The 19,681-nt window shown below is 36.4% G+C and overlaps 1 protein-coding gene across 2 annotated transcripts in view; it reads left to right on the top strand.

Annotated features, from left to right (window-relative positions):
* Window positions 1-19,681, top strand: part of smyd1b (SET and MYND domain containing 1b) — a 44,265-nt gene that overhangs the window by 8,849 nt on the left and 15,735 nt on the right. Inside the window, exons 2-5 of one of the 2 annotated variants that reach the window (XM_056464193.1) lie at window positions 3,138-3,314; window positions 7,031-7,244; window positions 9,866-9,996; window positions 17,482-17,520. In XM_056464193.1, the coding sequence (XP_056320168.1) occupies window positions 3,138-3,314; window positions 7,031-7,244; window positions 9,866-9,996; window positions 17,482-17,520 (561 nt within the window). The remainder of the gene's footprint in view (window positions 1-3,137; window positions 3,315-7,030; window positions 7,245-9,865; window positions 9,997-17,481; window positions 17,521-19,681) is intronic. The other variant, XM_056464194.1, reaches the window with a different exon arrangement.

The following is a 19,681-nucleotide window of genomic DNA, read 5'->3' on the forward strand; positions in this document are numbered from 1 at the left end:
AAAATTATCAATTTATTGAAACAAGCTGTCTGTCTGACAATATAGAAACACTTCTACACTTTGAGGACTATTATTTTATATTTTATATTTTGTTTTATTTTTCATTGCTGGATTCTCAGATATCTCACCTGTTCACCAAAAATGACTAATTATATCCCTGGGAATGTCTGACACCGGCGCATACACATTGTAATAGACGTGCCAGGCGTGAAAGCTTGACAGGCGTAACAACAGTAACTAACGAGGGCGGGGCTTAGCGAAGGGTCAATTGTTTGTGTTTTTTTACTTATTATTATACTCAATAATTTAGATTCTTATTGATACACTGCAAAAAAAAATAGCTTTTGTCTTGTTTTTAGTCTTAAGTCAAGAAGCATTTTCTAGACAAGCTAACATATTGGGCTCCGTTTGAATGATCTAAGCACAAAGTCTAAAGTGCATGAAACCAGGTCATCGGTTAACAGCAAAAGCATTAAGGGTGTGTCCCAATCCACTTTTGCTTGTTTTAAGCATAACGTGCATTAAACCAATCAGAGTCTTATCTCTCATTCCCTTTAAGCTGGGGTCTCAAACTCAATTTACCTGGGGGCCGCTGGAGAACCGAGTCTGGGTGGGGCTGGGTCGCATCAGGTTTTCTGCAAGAAATTCATTTTTATTATTAATTATTAATTTGCTATTTTTTTTCATTTTATTTCGTGTTAAAAAATAAAGAGATTTTTGAAGATTGGATTTTTTTAAAACACATAATAAGATAAAAAATAAACAATAAAAATGAATAAGAAAATAAATCAATCAGTAATAAATAAATAATAATAATAATAATAATAATAATAATAATAATAATAATAGTTAGATTTACTGTCATCCGCTGTACTGTTGTTACAGAAATAGAAGCAACACTGTGTTGTTGTCATTTGTTTTGACTTATTCCATCATATAGAAATATATGTACAGTAATGTTTATTGTATGAGACGATGGAAATGACCCACAAGTAACGGTGCGACACTATTATTAGTCCGGGTTACCGGGGACTCTTATTGCCGATGGGACAGGTGTCGATGTGTGACGGTAAAGTCTAGATCGGATGGCCGATCACATTAGACTTTTCTTTTATCCTGCCACGTATGCAGCACTTGATGATTGGTTGATTATTGGTTGAAAATATTGTTCAGGACCAATAGTTAAACGTGAAATTTGCTTTAACTAGCGCATGACTACCGCACACACAATCCACACAGCATTCGCTGCACTCATTCTCTCTCTCTCTTTCTCTCTCTCTCTCGCTCACACACACACAAATTTAGGTATTCACTGAGCACAAGTTAATGCCGAATCAATTAAAATAAATACCGGAAAGAAAAATATGAATATCTGACATTTCCCGGAACAAGATCCGGCTCAAATTAAGCACTGATTTGTATACATTTATCTATGTATAATGTCCCCTGGGCAGCAACTTTGCTGTGAGTGTTGTGTTGAGTTGTGAATGAAGCACGCCGGGATGAATATCCGTGTGTGCTCAATAGAAACGAGGCAGCTAGCAGGCACGGAGGAAAACACTCCATATCACTAGCTATGTTTCCATCCACCTATTTTTATGTGCATTTTGGATATGTGCATAAAAAGCCGGTTGATGGAAACGCCATGATGTGCATGAATTTTAAACATGCGCATAACTGAGTAAGATAAACTTTTTATTCGATAAGAAAAGATGCACATAAACTACGATGGAAACACTTTCACCGCACAAATTTCAGTATGAGCATTAAAAAAGGTCATGTGATTTTGTTATAAGAGATCATGTGATGATGAAAATGTGTATGAATGGACAAACCAGCAGGCTGAACACACTGTAAACCCTCTGAACTGTTGTTTTGGTCATTCTTAAACACCGTTTAAGTATTAGTGTTATTATATCATTAATGACCTCCAGAATCAAGAGCGTCTGTGCTCCGCATCTGACACCTTCAAACACCACCGCACGTTCACTGCGTGTCAGGATTACCTTCTGAGGCGCAAGTCATTTATTAGATGAAGAAAAGATTGACACAGCTTCTCCTACCGCAGTAAATTCAGTTTTTACTGTTGATATTCGGCGCCAGATAATCAGGAAGTGACGATTTTGTTCACTTTGACTCGTTGGATGGAAACGCTGCTTTATTCGCACGTCTTTAATGCGATAATCCAGTTTTGCGCTTAAAGTTCATTTGCAGTTTTGGATGGAAGCATAGCTAATGCTGCTGTAACTTTCTTCATTGACATGAGAAATGTTTCTCTGTCTTCACCAAGCCCAGCTGATGTCCCGCCCCCGAGAGCTATATACCCTACTGTGATTGGTGGGTTCGTTCAGCTCCACATAACAAAACTGTAAAGTGCCATACACATCAAACTCGCGGGCCGCACTGACATTAAACTTTCAAATTAAGGTGGGGGCCTCAAACTATCGTCTCGTGGGCCGTGAAATTGAGTTCCCTGCCTTTCAGAGTCAGTTGCATCGCTCTATGGTGAATTTGCTATTTACATGGTGGACTTTGTAAGTGTAAAAACTGAACGCTTCACTAGCGAGAAAACAGTTCAACAGAGCATCTGCAGCGCGAGGATAAAGAACGAGCCTCCTCCATTTAGCCTCTTTACTTTATTTTTTCTCTTTACTCCTTTACTTTGGTGGAGTAAGGAAATGGTTGAAACTCACTCCACTGAACACATCCATTAGCCCACATATTTAATTTAGTTTGTTAAGAGCAAAGATTTGTGTCAAACTATTTCTAAATTCAGTTGTAATCTCCAGCAAAGGAATAAATGAACAATAATAATGAAGTGTGGTCAAAAAAAACTGAGTGATATCCAAACACACGTCCTGTTCTGATGCCCCATATGATGATACAGACGTCTCCAAAACCCCACAGCTGGACAAATCTACACTAGTTTTTATTAAAACAAATATAAATCTGCATATAATTAATAATACTGCTGATAATAATAACATTATACAGATGCAGATCTATTTAAATAAGCTTTTTTGCAGTGTATTTTTTGTGCCATTATATAAGCATTCACTGCACATCATACTGTATGTGACTCTGTATGTGACAAATCATTTTGAAAGTGTATGTTGTCATTTGTGTTCCTCCTACAGCCAGGCGTCCAGCATCTGTCACAGTTGTTTCCGGCGTCAGGAGAAGCTGCAGCGCTGTGGACAGTGCAGGTTTGCGCAATACTGTGATAAAACATGTCAGCGCGCCGGCTGGGAGGAGCACAAGCTGGAGTGTGCTGCCATCAAGACCTACGGAAAAGCGCCCAGCGAAAACGTCCGGTAGGAGAACAAACACATCACTCATGCCATGCTGAAAGACAGGGATAAACTACATCCAGCTGATGGAGTATACACTAACCTGCACGTTATTCAGACACTAGATGGCGCCAAATAGTGTGTTTTGTTTGTTTGTGTGTGTGTATAGATGTATGTGTGTGTATCAGAGATGTGGACTCGAGTTGACAAAATCTAAAAAGACTTGCAACTCGACTTGGACTTTAACATGAATAACTCGTGACTTTTACTTGGACTTGCGCATATTGACTTGTAAAGACTTGCTACTTCCCATAAAAAGCCCAAAGATAAAAAGTATGTTGACACGGACCGCTCTATCTCTGTTTATCTGTGTGTGCGTGTGTGTGACAGAGAGCATGCGCGAATTCAGCACGACATCCAATCAAAGTACCGCAAATTGTTTTGATTCGACAACGTCCAACCGGAATGCGCCAGTTTGCGAAATGATACCGAAGATAGTTTCGTTTGGCTAAATGACTCGTAGATGACCTGATTCTGGGTCAGGGTTTCGTGAGTGGCAGAGCAGCTCCGTTGTTGCGATCCATTGAAAGTCAGCTCTCGATCCAATATTTGTCGGCCTGGGGCGAGAGGGGCCTCACGGCATGACCCTGCAGGAATGGGAGGGCACCAGTGGGAGCTAAAGTGGAGGAAGGAAGGCAGGCAGAGAGAGAGAGGAAGTGAGAAAGAGGGAGAAAAAAAAGAAAGAAAAAAAGAAAGAAAAAGGAGGAAAAAGGAAAGGGGAAGAAAATTAAAAAAAAATTTTCATTAAAATATATGCCTCGAAAAGAGACTAAGTATGAACCCACCGGCGGGCAAGAAAGACCCACCACCCCCCCGAGTGAGCAGTTACTTAGGGCTGGTGGGTCTGTATCTGACGAGAAATAAAAACCCACCAGGGTTTTTAGAGTGAAGGGGGGGCTGGCCCTGCACATAGGGTTAGGTAAGGGGTGAAAACGACTTCCACCCTCATTATGTTCCACCCTCATTAGCATATTGGATCTGATTGGCCCAGACTGGTGGGGCTGTATCTCTCCAAGCCTGGGCCCGATTCGAATCAACGAGGTGTCGTCGGACTCGTCACGGGAGCGCGTTTCACCCCCTCTCATTGGTTTGTTTTTTTACCCCCTCATTAGCATATTGCATCCGATTGGCCCAGACTGGTACATTTTGAATGAATGTCAAGATTACATTATTATGGCGTTATTTCACTGACAAATGTGGTAAGCGCAGTATTACAAGGTGAAAGCGCATTCATGTAATACGAGCAAGCGAATCTTTTTGCTCACACACCAGTTTCCTCTTGCTTCTTGCGCGCACTCAAAACACTGTCTGCTCACGTGCGAATGATCTGCTCTCGCTTCATCTGATGATGCAGACGCACAATTTGGTTCCTGTGTTTCCTCTTCCTTTCGTGCTTTTGCTCTCGAGATCCTCCTGTTAAATGACTTGACTTTGACTTTATTAATCCCCAAAGGAAAATCCACGTTACAGCAGAGCTCTCCATACTAAAAATAGATAAATAAATTACATACTGTGTATATATATATATATAAACAATGATAAAATTACATTCATACTGCACACAATTAGTTCTAAAAGCAACGAGTAAACACTTGTCCATATCTGATATCTAATTTAGTTCAGCACAATTCGTCTAGTATGACTTTGGTTATACAATTCAATTCTACACTCAAAAACACTAGTATTTATTATAGAATTGACCTTAACCTTTTAGTGTTTCGTGAATTGTTAATAAATAGTGTGGCAATAAATAAACCATATCAACATTCTTGGGATAACCAATTTATAATTCATTTCCTTTTCAGCTTAGTCCCATTATTAATCCAGGGTCGCCACAGCGGAATGAACCACCAATTTAGCCAGCATATGTTTTATGCAGCGGATGCCCTTCCAGCTGCAACCCATCTCTGGGAAACATCCATACACACACACACTCATACACTACGGACAATTTAGCTTACCTAATTCACCTGTACTGCATGTGTTTGGACTGTGGGGGAAACCAGAGGAAATCCATGTGAAAACTCCATGCAAACTCCATACAGAAACGCCAACTGACAACTGACCCAGCTGAGGCTTGATCCAGCGACCTTCTTGCTGTGAGGCGACAGCACTACCTACTGCGCCACTGCGTCGCCCAAGACATACCATAGCACAACTAAACTTAATGAATTAGACAGCAGTAGACCTGCAATTTCTGTGTGATGTAAGGCAAAATGGAGTCTATTGTGGTGGAGCTGGTTCTTGTGTATTGTGGGGACGAGACGCAGCACTGCTCAGCACTTTTTCAAAAATTACAATAGTATTTTTATGAATCTGAGCAATGTTTTTTTTAATAAATACAGATCTTACAGCCATATATAATTTGTTTACACTTTATTTTTCTGTTAAAAAAGACTCAAAAGTCAAACCGTAGGACTTTGGACTTGACTTGAGACTTGTTGCCTTTGACTTGGGTCTTGACTCGGGACTTGAGAGCAATGTATTGAGACTTGTGTCTTGCCAAACAATGTCCCACCTCTGGTGTGTATAGGTTTATTTATGCATGTGTATGCGTGTGTGTGTGTGTGTTCATGTGTTTGTATGTAAGTGAGCGTATTGTGTGTAGATGTATGTGTGAGTGTGCGTGCATGCACATTGGTTTGCTCACGCATGTGTGTGTACGCATGTAGATCATAGAGTAGATGTGTGTGTGGGTGTAGATGTGTGCAGCATCATTACAGCTATGGAGAGAGCCCATAAAGCATGAAAACCCATTGTGTGTGTGTGTGTGTGTGTGTGTTTACGTGTGCATGCGTGTGTGAGTGTATGCGTTTATTTGTGTAGATGTGTGCGAGTGTGTAGTTGTGTGTGGGTAGATATGTATATGTGTGTGTGTGTGTGTGTGTGTTTGTATGTAGATCATAGTGTAGATGTGTGTGTGGGTGTAGATGTGTGCAGCCTCATTACAGCTATGGAGAGAGTCCATAAAGCATGAAAACCCATTGTGTGTGTGTGCGTGTGCGTGCGTGCGTGTGTGTGTGTGTGTGTGTTTGTGTGTGTGTGTGTGTGGATTGATTTATATGTGTGTGGTGTTCACGTGTGTATGTGTGCATGCGTATGTGAGTGTATGCGTTTGTCTGTGTTGATGTGTGCGAGTGTGTAGTTGTGTGTGGGTAGATGTGTATATGTGTGTAGATGTGTGTGAGTGTGTGTATGTGTGATGTGTGGGTCTCGTGCTTGCGTATATGTATGTTAATCATAGGTGTGGATGTGTGGGTGTAGACGTGTGTGTTTAATGTGTAGGTTTGTGTAGTGTATGTGTGTGTGGTGCACCAAATGTCCCCACAAGTATAGCAATACCAGTCAATTTTGAGTTTGTGTTCATTTTTTTTGGTCTCCATGAGGAAAACAGCTCAAGTAAACATGTGAAAATGCAGATTGTCATGAGGATTGGGGGAGTAGAAGTAATATGTACAGTAGAAACATCATTACGTCTATGGAGAGAGCCCATAAAGCATGAAAACCCATTGTGTGTGTGTGTGTGTGTGTGTGTGTGTGTGTGTGTGTGTGTGTACATGTTTTTTTGTGGTTGGGTTTAGGGGTAGTGTTGGTGTAGGTCAATAGAAATTACAGTTTGTACAGTATGAAACCAATGTAATGTCCCAACAATTCACAAAAACAAACCTGTGTGTGTGTAGTCTGGCGGCCCGTATCCTGTGGCGTATGGATAAGCAGGGCAGTGTGGTGTCTGACAATCAGCTGACGACTCTGGAGGATCTGGAGGATCACATCTGCGACATCTCAGAAGACGACCTGAAGGACTTTAAAGTGGACATCCACAACTTTCTGGACTACTGGCCGCGAAACAGCAAACCGCACACGGTGGACAGCGTCTCGCACATCCTCGGGGTGGTACGTCACACTCTAAACACATCAATGATGAACACACGCACATGAAGACAACGTTATTCACCCTCCTGTGAAATCTTATATTTTCAACTATGAGTGCTGTTTAACAGAGAGGAGAAATTTTCACAGTATTTCCTACATGCATTCATTCATTTTTATTCTGCTTAGTCTCTTATTTATTAGAGGTCGCCACAGCGGAATGAACCACCAACTATTTCAACATGTGTTTTACGCAGCAGATTCCCTTTCAGCTGAAACCCAGTACTGGAAAACACCCATACACACTCATTTACACAGACAGACATACACTACGGTCAATTTAGTTAATCAGTTTCCCTATAGCGCATGTGTTTGGACCATGCCAACACGGGGAGAACATGCAAACTCCACACAGAAATGCCAACAGAACTGGCAACGCAAACCAGCGTGCCAACTGTGAACCACTGAGCCACTGTGCTGCCCCTTCTTACATACAGTTAAAGCTAAAGTTAATGTTACAAGTATGTGTGTGTGTGTATATATATATTATATAGTGGGCCGTTATCGGCATTAACGCGACTCTTATCGTGCGATTAAAAAAAAATATCTCAGTTAATCTATTCTTAAAGTTGGGTTGGGAGCTGGGTCTGTTCTACACAAGCTATAATGACTTTCACCTTGATATTTTAGCACGGATGTATACCTGACCGGTGAGCCGTCTGACAAAACAAGTGCCTTCTGAATCAAATCAGCAGGATGTCCTTCTGGATCTTTCACTAAATTTGAAGACATGATTTAACATGGACATCTGTAGTCTAGTTATTTGCCTTAATAGACAATAATATAATTAAGATGTTTACGTGAAGTGCTTTCATGTAGGAGTTTCATGTAATTTTGGGTGACTTTAACTGCAGTTCAGCAGTTTCACATTTACTCATGAACATTTCATTTATGCCCCCGTGACAAACTGGGGTATTAGACGCACATAAGGAGTAAAGTGGAGAGAGTGTTATGGAATTTTATAACACACGCCGAATGGAAAGAAAAAAACTTCCACATTTCGGTGTGTGTGTGTGTGTGTGGGTGTGGGTGGGTAGGTGTGTGCGGTCCTTTACTGACAGCCGCATGTGTGGATCTTGTCAGAAAATATGGCGAAAAGTCATACATGACAGTAATAGTTTGATTGCAGTGTTTACTTCAGTAATGCCACTAATATCTGCATACTCCACCAAAAATCTCTGTTTTGATCTTATGTAGGCCTACAGTTCACAATTCATGTTTACCTGAATAAACGGTAAACACAAGTACATCTTATTGAACATCATTTATTTTCATCACCAATGATCACAGTAGATCAGTTTCTCCTGCAGTTTGTGATGAATTTTGTAAACAGGAGATGAGCCGCTGGTCTAATGCGCCACCTGGCTTGAGAAACCCGTTCTCAAAGACTTACTTTTAGTCATTATTTGGGTAGCTCACTTATTCTGAATGCCTTCAGCAGAACTCATGAGCCATTTTAATCTAGATTAATTCCAAGATTACAGTGAGATTAATCTAGATTTAAAAAATGATCTATGCCCACCTATTATATATATGAAGAGTTCAGATGCAAAAATCTGAATTTTTTTTTCTTCTAAAATTAGCATTTTTCTCAGGTTACTATGTCTTGATTCAGTCATTTCACTTTTATGGCAGGTAATGGGTTATTTTTAGTGCTTTTAACATGAAATAACTGAACATAAACATAAGAGGCTGAGAAAATGCTCATTGTAGAAGAAAATTCCAGATGGCACTTAGGGGATTTTGCATCTGAACTATATATATATATATATATATATATATATATATATATATATATATATATATATATATATATATATATATATATATATATATATATATATATATATATATATATATATATATATATATATTTCAAATCAGCCTTTCTGAGCATTAAGAAAAAAATTGTGATTATTGTTATTGATCCACAAGTAGAGCTTGGCTTCACCACATAATTACATTCAACATCATCACGTGTCACTTAAAAACAAATACATTTAAGATCAAATACAGCACATTAAAAACACACGATTAACCCATATCCTACTCAAATCCCAGCATTTAAATCTCAGTTGGCACAAATTACATTTAATACACACGTTTTCTTTCTTGAGGTTGCCTTAAGCATCTTTTTGATGGCAAAGGTTAAACTTTTATATTTAAAGAGGACCTACTGTGCAGGAAAATCACATTTATAAGGGGTTTAAGCCCAGTTGTGTGTCAGCAGTGTTGAATATATCCAGTCTCTAATGGTCAACATGAATTAATTGTGTTTATTATAATCAGACTTGATGAATGAAACACTTTGATTGGCATTCTCCCTTTGTATGTGTCATCAGAGGGGGAAAGCCCCGCCCACTAGTGCCCATCTCTCCCTCATTAGCATAAACAGCAGCCCTGAGTGAGAAGCAGCCGTCTGTCCATTAGCCATTAGAGTGTTTGAGCTGCTGAAGATAATGTCAGCATAGACTAAGAGGATTATAGATGTGGAGTTTTAGATGAAGCAGGATTCTCCATAGTAATGTCATCACATGTAGTCTCCTAACAAGATTTATATATTCTGTGCTCGTTCTGTGTGTCAGATCAACTGTAACGGGTTCATGGTGAGCGATCAGCGTGGCCTGCAGGCAGTCGGTGTGGGGTTATTTCCCAATCTGTGTTTGGTGAACCACGACTGCTGGCCCAACTGCACCGTCATCCTCAACAACGGAAAGTAAGTTTGTGTTTATAAGTGTGTGTTCGTAAGTGTGTGTTCAGTTTCTCTGAGGTGTAAACCATCCTGTAAACCCATGAAAAAAAACTGCAGTGATTTCAGTTGTAGAAGACAAAATGCTACAGTAAAACTCGTGACCTGGTAACTTGACAGTAACTTTCCTCAAGAAACTTGCTGACTTAAAAGTAGGGGTGTCAAAATTAATTGTTTCTTCTGTGCACCGCAATGCAGACGCGGATAATTCAGTATCGGTTCAGTAATAATCATAACCGGTTATTGTGTACTGATGTCATTTATCTCATATGCACTATGTCGCGGTAGCTTACTATGGCGAGGGAGGCGAGGGCGAGTATTTACTATGCTCCAACTACTTTAAAAAAACCTATGCATAATTTCAGTGTGTGTGTGTGTTTCTGGACAGTCTTTCACTGACACTACAGCAGAAACCCCTGTTTCACTGCGATTGCGAGAATGAAAGTAAACTCTCTCTCTCTCGTATCGTCAATGCAACAAGACATCAAATTGACCTGAATCGATGGCATGATAATCGTAACCGAACAGTGAGACCAGTGTAGGTTCACACCTCTACTTGGAAGTCAGAAATGACCCAGGCCCCATGCAGGGCTCGGAATTGCGACCGTTTTGGTTGCATATGCACCCGAAATTTTATCTATGCGACCTCAAAATATATTTGGGAGCATTAAATTGTTGTTTTCACAGCAAAATGTTCACCACATGTACGGATTTAGGAGGCATTCACGCATTAAGCATCTTTGCGCCTGAAAACACCAAACGCAGCGCTCAGGAACGGTTTAAAACAGTTAACATGTCAACTTGCTGCAGTAAACAAAGCCAGAACAGAACGCGAATGGATTGGTTAATATCAGCCGTCAATCACTCAGTTCAGATGACAGAAAGCTACAGCCGTGTAAATGTAAAGGTCTGGATACGAGAGAATGAAAACAACACTGACAGATTTAGTTTTAGAAACCACCTAAAGTTACAAATAATGGCACATCTGATCAGTGATCATGTAATGAATGTCAATCCAGCATTTACACTTTTCCAAGAGTGGATAAAAGACTTCCAGTGGTTAAAGTCTGCAATGAAAATGACTAAAGCGCTCACCGTAAAGCAAATTTCAGGTAACAGTGTTTGCCACATTTACACATTTTAAGCACAAGATGTTCTGACGTTATTTAATCCTTTATTTAATCGTCACGATGCTGTCAATCGTGCGACTGACACCACGTTCACCATTGCTAAAGAGCATGCATTCACTGAGATGAAACTATTATTGCAGCTTATGAAAAGATCATTAATGCTATTAAGATGACGTATGCATGCAAATGATAAGTGATATGTCAATATCATCTGTGCAATATCAGACAGCACCTGTGAGAACAGCACAGTTATCGTTAACTCGCTTCATCTCATCACCTCAAGCAGTGCATGCAGGGCCGGTGGGCGCATGCAGAGTTTTGTTTATTTGTTAGTTTTGATTGATGTTGATTTCAAATGCAATAAATCTGTTAATATAAAACCTGTAGTAACTATACTCATAGTTTTAGTGGGTGCGACTAAATATTGCCAAGAAAAAAGGTTAATTTCGAGCCCTGCCTTATTAACAGCAGAAACAACGACAACACTTTAGTTTAATGCTCACTGAAAAAAATACTCAAAGATGATTCCTTGGATTTACTCAATTTTTTTTACGTTGAGTGGTTGTAAACAATTTATTTGGGCTGAATTTAAACAAACAAATTAAGTTGAACATTATTAAATTAAATTTGTTTGTTTAAATTCAACAGTTGCAACTGTTTTGCATGCAACACTTTTTTTAGTGCTGTTAACTTCTGGCTTATTACCTTTCTGTTATTAAGATATAAACTGTTGATTAGTAGCTACCCTACTAGCTTTTAATAAACAGCTAATTAGTAGTTTACTATGCTAATAGTGTTAGTTAATAGTTTGTTAATACAATGAATGGTGACCTAAAGTAAATTGTTACTGATATAATATTTTCATGAAGACTGCACACATTCAGGGTTCAGCCGTTGTCCTTCGGGTCAGTTTTTACCCGTCAGCTATAAAAACATCTCAGTTACTGTCATAACATCGTAATTCCTTCCTTCAGGGAATCTGGGTTATGTCGGGATGACATTATGAGGGATCGCCAGATGACCAATCACTCTGAAGAGTGAGAAAAAGGGTCAATAAAGGGCAGCTCCTGAAGGAGAGCATGCCAGGCTTTAACAAGTGGGGCTAGCCTTCAGCTGCTGATCCAGACACTATGGCAATCAGACATAACATCTCCATTCCCTCCTTCAGGAAATGAAGGTTACAACAGTAACCGAAAAGTTCCCCTTCAAGTCGGGGACTATGAGTTCTGTTGGATTGACATGATGGGGAACAGTGTGTGATGCACCACAGCAGCTGAATCTGCCATGCGTTTGGTGAGCTGTTTGTCAAGCAAAAGCGTGAGCGCACAATCATTACTAAAGGCACAACCGTTAAATATCCTCACTTAAGGACCAGAATAGGTTCATATTTAGAATTTAGGGAGTCGTAAGAGTATTTTACCTAGCTAACAGTAGACAGATTTTAGAAATACAGCTGGCGCTAGCTCTCTGCAACTCTCACATGGTCGCCCACTGAAGCTAAGCAGGGTCAGTACCTGGATGGGAGACCAAAGGGGAAAGCTAGGTTGCTGCCAGAAGAGGTGTTAGTGAGGCCAGTGTTACAGGTCCTGGCTGTGGAACTCGTAGACAGATTAAAAGAGCCTGAATTATCAGGAGAAACTAAATCACATAGAGACTTCTGTGTCTTTCCCCAGGCGCAGCTTAGTAGGATCTGTTTATTAACATTCCTATTATAGCAAACATTTCATTTAATCAAACATACAGTTTTGTTCCCTTTGTTTGTATTGTTTTTCTCTCTTTACAACAGTGAACGACGGCTCACCGGTTTGACTTTCACTTACCCTCATTCATTTTAAAAAACCCAGTGTGTATGTTTTACTCGAACGCTTAAACTCTGCAGGTGAACACATAAAAATCGTCATCATAATTTAGTCGAGTGCACGCCTCAATGTCTCGCGCCCCCTTAATAGGTGCACAGTTTGAAAACCCTTGCTGTGGTAGGAACTTTGGGCACATACAGTAGCTGGGCCAGTATGAAGGTAAATCAGTAGCAAACCTTAAGAGCTTGTAAATTCAGCCTGATCTCACGAGAAAACGTTAGTATTTTACGTTTTGTCAGTTTAGTGGCTAATTCGTACGAATTCGTCCAAGTTCAGTCGTACGAAATTGTACGATTTTTAAAAAGGAGGCGTGGCACCTAACCCCACCCCTAAACCCAACCGTCATTGGGGGATGAGCAGATCATACTAAATTGTACGAATTAGATCGTACGAATTCATACGAATTAGCCACTAAATCAAAAAGTTACGAATTGCCGTGAGATTGTGTTGTGCAAATCTGAATGTGAGAATTGTGACATTTGTATGTGTGTAGGTTGAAATGTACACTCACAGCTCTGATGTGAATGTCTGAATCTCTGGATCTGCACACACACAATAATCAACACTCTGATGCTTTAAATTCGACGTTGCAGATTATCGTTATGCATTTGTAAAATGTCATTCACACATGTAAAATGACAGACACAAATGTGGACAGGAGTACTTTCTTTAAGTTTTTCTCTACAACCACATGTCGGCACTCACAACCTGTCAGATCTGCCAGTTCGCTCTCTGACGTTTCCATTCTATAGAATTGGGTGAGAGAGGCAGGTGTGGGCGAGAGACATGCCGAACAGAAGTGAGAGTGTGAACTGAAAGAGCAGGAATAAACCCTGCAGATCTCCTCATGTGATTCTGGCTTTCTGGGAAACACTGTCATCTGTGTGTGTATGTGCGTGTGTGTGCAGGGCTGATCACCACACACACTTCATTAGTGTGTGAATCTACATGCATTTTTTTCTAATCAGATTTTGATATGTCCACACATTCAGATCAGGATGTGCTGAACAGTGAGAAACAGCACAGAGAGTCACTTCAGTCCGTTCTGCTTTTATTTTATCTCAGTCGTCCAGTAAATCATTATTATTATTATTATTTTAATTCAAAGAGGACACTACCTTCATCAATAGTGACAGTGAATAATTTTAATATAAATGTATTTATATACAATTGAAGTCAGAATTATTAGCCCCCCTTTGAATTTAATTTTCTTTTTTAAGTATTTCCCAAATGATGTTTAACAGAGCAATTTTCACAGTATTTTTAATAATATTGTTTCTTCTGGAGAAAGTCTTATTTGTTTTATTTCGGCTAGAATAAAAGCAGTTTTTAATTTTTTTAAAATCCATTTTAAGGTCAATATTATTAGCCCCTTTAAGCAATTTTTTTTCCGATAGTCTACAGAACAAACCATCGTTATACAATTACCTTAACCTGCCTAGTTAACCTAATTAACCTAGTTAAGCCTTTAAATGTCACTTTAAGCCAGGGGTGTCCAAACTTGGTCCTGGAGGGCCGGTGACCTGCTAAGTTTAGCTCCAACTTGCTTCAACACACCTGCCAGGAGGTTTCTAGTATATCTAGTAAAGGCTTGATTAGCCGGTTCAGGTGTGTTTGATTAGGGTTGGAGCTAAACTCACCAGGACACCGGCCCTCCAGGACCGAGCTTGGACATCCCTGCTTTAAGCTGTATAGAAGTGTCTTGAAGAATATCTAGTCTAATATTATTTACTGTCATCATGACAAAGAGAAAATAAATCAGTTATTAGAAAACAAACAGGAAAAACAGAAATTGAGGAAATAAATAAACAGGGGGGCTAATAATTCTGACTTCAGCTGTATATTACAGTGTTGGGTAAATTTCTCAAGTCACCTAAACAAAAGTAATCAAATGCATTAATTTGGGACTTATTAAGGAAAGTAATGTGAGAATATATGATGAGTTCCGATGCAAAACCCTCTAGTCTAAATCCATCAGACCTCTTTTCTTGTAAATGAGCATTTTCTATCGGGCTCCTCTGATTAGGTTCAGAATTTAATTTTATAGATAATGATAAGGTTATTAGTTAATAAATAAAATACCCTTTTTTTTATGAATGTCACTTTAGACAATTCTTTGATTTTTATCAAAGTAGATTTTCTTTGGCATCAAATCCAGCTAAATCCACTTGTGCTTTTTTTGCAAAAACCTCTAAATCCACCTATCGGAACAAGACAGTGTAATTAGTTAAAGAATTACTAAAGATGCCATTATAAATGATTTTACCAATCATAAAACACATTACACAGACCACCTAAAATTAAAAATATATAAATCTGTCAAGTAAGTGGCGGTTCATTCCGCTGTGGTAAACCAGGGGAAAAGCATGAATGAATGAAATCTGTCAAGTGCATTAATCAATAACATTAAACCTGACATTATTAAATCTTAACAATCTGTAATCATTTCTGATATTTGGGATTTAGATTTAATGTAAGTAGAGCAATGTAAACATTGTAAACTAAGCTTGGTAGAGTCAAATAATGCAGTGTAAACACATTATGAAACATCAATATCTGTGCATCGTCCATTAATATAAAAAGCTGATCAGCTGTATTGGTAGTATGAAATATAAATAATGTGTAGTTTTATATATTATATTTATCTTTTAAAAATAGCTTAAATTAGCTAATAAAACACAAGGTAGGCCTGGACATAAAGAAGACGTCTCTCAGACACTTATAGAAGCTGTCATTCATTCATTCTCACCATGCTCAAGCTCTTGGTTTCTTGTTTATCCTCATAGTTTTGGGATAAAAGAACGGCATCTTAACTCTGTCTTTCGTGAAGCGCTGTTGGCATTTAATGTACAGTATATTAGACTCATTCAAAGTAGCGTCTCTGCACAAACAAACGTTATGAATGCATGTTACACCTCGCACTGTACAGTGTGTTTTATTTTGCTTATGTACAGAGTTTTGAGGTAAGGGACGTTTTCATTTGCCATTCACTGACAGTCAGACAGGCTCATCCAGTTCATCAAACTCCATCTTTTAGAATCGAAAGCGGGATAAAACAGTCTCCTCATAAAAGCTGAAGTATCAGCACACCATTACACTGAAGACATGTGATTCGATTTGTGACGTCAGATTGGCTCTCGGGATATAGCGGCTTTTGCTGTCAAAGGCAAGTGGCATCTAGCGGCTTTAGCCAACAACTGTTATTTCTGAATGTGCTGACGCTGCGATTTAGATGATTATAAGTAAATATATTTGTTGAACATGTACTACGTGCCTAAAACATTCACTCAATGTCGTTAGCTCATTTTTGGCGTTTAGCAGCTTTTGCATCTGAACTCTACATATGTTCTGATATTTTTGCTTCAGGTTTCTGATTGTAATCTATTACTTTTAAAAGTAACTTAACCAAGTATTAAAATACCAATTTAATACAAACAAATACAATCATGACTGACGGATTAATTCCTATAAATCAGTGTTTAATGTGTTAACGGGTATATTGAAAAGATGAAATGCACCACTATGAAGTATAAATGACACTATTAGAGATGTGGCTATCACTGTCAGTATAATACAGTAAAAGGTTTGTTGTGTCTTTATATAATGATTATAAATAAAGTAAATAAAGTGTATAAGTGTAAATAAAGTTGTTATAGATTATTGTTTTATTTTCAGGAATAATGAGTCAATTTAATTTAATTAAAACAAGCAAAATAATCTACCAATGAGCAGAAATAAAAAAAAAAAAAAATATATATATATATTATTTAATATATGTCATTTAATTCATTCATTTTCCTTCGGCTTATTCCCTTACTTATCAGGGGTCGCCACAGCGGACTGAACTGCCAACTATTTCAGCATATGTTTTACACAGCGAATGCCCTTCCAGCCGCAACCCAGTACTGGGAAACACCCATTCACTCTCATTCACACACACACACACACACACTATGGCCAGTTTAGTTGATCAATTCCCCTATATTGCATGTGTTTGGACTGTGGGGGAAACCGGAGCACACGGAGGAAACCCACACCAACACGGGGAGAAACTCCACACAGAAATGCCAGCTGACCCAGCTGAAACTCAAACAAGCAACCTTCTTGCTGTGAGGCCACAGTGTGACACCATTGAGCCACCGTGCCGCCACATATAATGAAATAAATCTATATAATTTAAAACTGGAGCAAGATTATTTTGCTTGCTTTAAATAAAAGCTTATATAATTTTGACTCGTGATTTCTGAAAGCAAGACTATATGTCTAGAAAATGCAGACGCATTTTAAGCACTTTTAGTTTAATTAATAAAATAATTTTTTGCTGTGCATAAAACAATCAAGTTGTCCCAAAAACATCTGAAGAATTGTGTTGTTTGAGTAGTTTGAACAGGCAGCAGAAATCATGTTTTGAGTGTAAAATAATCTGGATTGAGACGCTTGTTGGCCTGTTGTTTGTGTTTCAGTCAGTCGGCCATCGATACTGTGTTTCACTCTCAGAAGAGGTGGGTTTTCCAGATCTATATATCATATCAGCTTTATTTCATCATCAATAATCAATAATCAGTCATCAACCATTCCAAACAGACAAAACACTTCATTATTGCTTCTTTACTTCATGTATTAGGTCTTAGAAAAATTATTAAAATCTGTCAGTGGGGTCAGAATTTATTTTTTTAATATGAGGTTTATTTTAATAATTATAAATATCTAATAATTGCTTGTTTTAAGCAAACATTTCCTTAATTTTAATGCATTTTTCAATTGGCAATTTCTTGATTTAATAATCTTGAATGATCAGAATCATAACTCAAAACTTAATTCAAATTCATTTATTTTATTATTTTTTGTTTTAATATTTTTATTTTTTTAAAATACTTTTATAATAAAATTATTTTTGTTTTGTTTTATTTTCAATTTAATTTTGTTATTTAATATTATTAATTTTTTTTTGTATTTTTGTTTTGTTCTATTTAATTAAATATTTATTTAATTTATCTTTATTTTATATTCGTATTATTTTGTTTAAATTTAAATGTAATTTAATTTAGTTATTTTATTTTATTATTTAATTTTATTTTCAATTTCATTTTATGTTATTTTATTTTATTTATTTATATTTTTTTTGTTATTTTTGTTTTTTGTTTTAATTTTTTAATTTAATTTGATTCAATTATTTAAGTTGTATTTATTCTATTTTATTAAAAATGTTTTATTAAAATTGTTTTATATTTCATTTCATTTTTATTTTAAAATTATTTAATTTTTCTATTTTTGTTTTATTTTATTTTTTTATTTAATTTTATGTTATTTAATATTATTTATTAGTACTTTCTTTTATTTTAGTATTGTTGTTTTGTTTTATTTATTTCAATTTAATAAAATTTATTTCATAAATTTTTTATTTTATATTTGTATTTTGTTTTTTTTATTTTTTATTTAATTTAGTTATTTTATTTGATTATTTATTATTTCATTTTATTTTCAATTTCATTTTATGTTATTTTATTTATTTTTATATATTTTTGTTTTTTGTTTTATTTTTTAATTTAATTTGATTCAATTATTTAAATTGTATTTATTCTATTTATTAAAAATGTTTTATTAAAAATGGTTTTATATTTCATTTCATTTCATTTTTGTTTTAAAATTATTTTATATTTGTATTTTTGTTTTATTTTTAATTTTTAATTTAATTTTATGTTATTTAATATTATTAACTTTCTTTTATTTTAGTATTGTTGTTTTGTTTTATTTATTTCAATTTAATTAAATTTTATTTAATTATTTTTTTATTTTATATTTGTATTTTTTTGTTTTTTATTTTTAATTTAATTTAGTTTTATTAAATTTTTTATTTAATTGTATTTAGTTTTGTTTTATTTTTTATTTAATAAATTTTTTAATATCTTTAATATAAACATGTATTATTAATTATTAAATATAATATAATAATATTTAATATTATTTTTATTTATACATTTTATTTATTCTATTATATTTTAAAAAAGATTTATATTTGTATTATTTTTAGTTATTTTTTATTTGATATTTTATTTAAGTCAGTTAAAGTGAATAAGTGATAACAGAAATTAATTCACTATTAAACCACAGTAGAATCGAGCTTGTCAAGCTGCATTCATTTACCCCGTAAGGAAATCCATTTTTAACCATAAATTACAATCAACAGATAACAAACCAAAATATGATGTTAATCCAATAAATCCTCAAGCAAGACATTGTAAAAACCCCACTTAAACCGTAAATGGAGCAGCGCTATATATAACAGAAAGTGGTCAGTCTTGAGGTGTTTTGCTGTATATTTGTTTATTTCACACCTAATATTAGATCTTCACACTTTGCCGCCACTAATGCTCTTTAATATGCAAATGTATGCGAGTTTACAACATTTGTCAGGTTTTTTTGTAGTATTGTCTGTGTCTTTGTGTTTCTGTTTGCTGTCAGATCAAGTATAGCTGTGTTTCTCAACTGGTTTGTGCATTAAACACACATATATAACCGTCTGTATAATTCTGCAGACTTTTACATTGCAAAAATACTTATTTATTCAGAGTTTTAGTCTTATTTCTGGTCCAATTATCTAACCATTCTTAAATCAAGATGCATTTTATAGTCAAGCAGAAAATATTGTTTTATTTTCAGTAA

This window comes from Danio aesculapii, chromosome 8 (genome assembly GCF_903798145.1).
Source record: "Danio aesculapii chromosome 8, fDanAes4.1, whole genome shotgun sequence".
Classification (NCBI taxonomy): domain Eukaryota; kingdom Metazoa; phylum Chordata; class Actinopteri; order Cypriniformes; family Danionidae; genus Danio; species Danio aesculapii.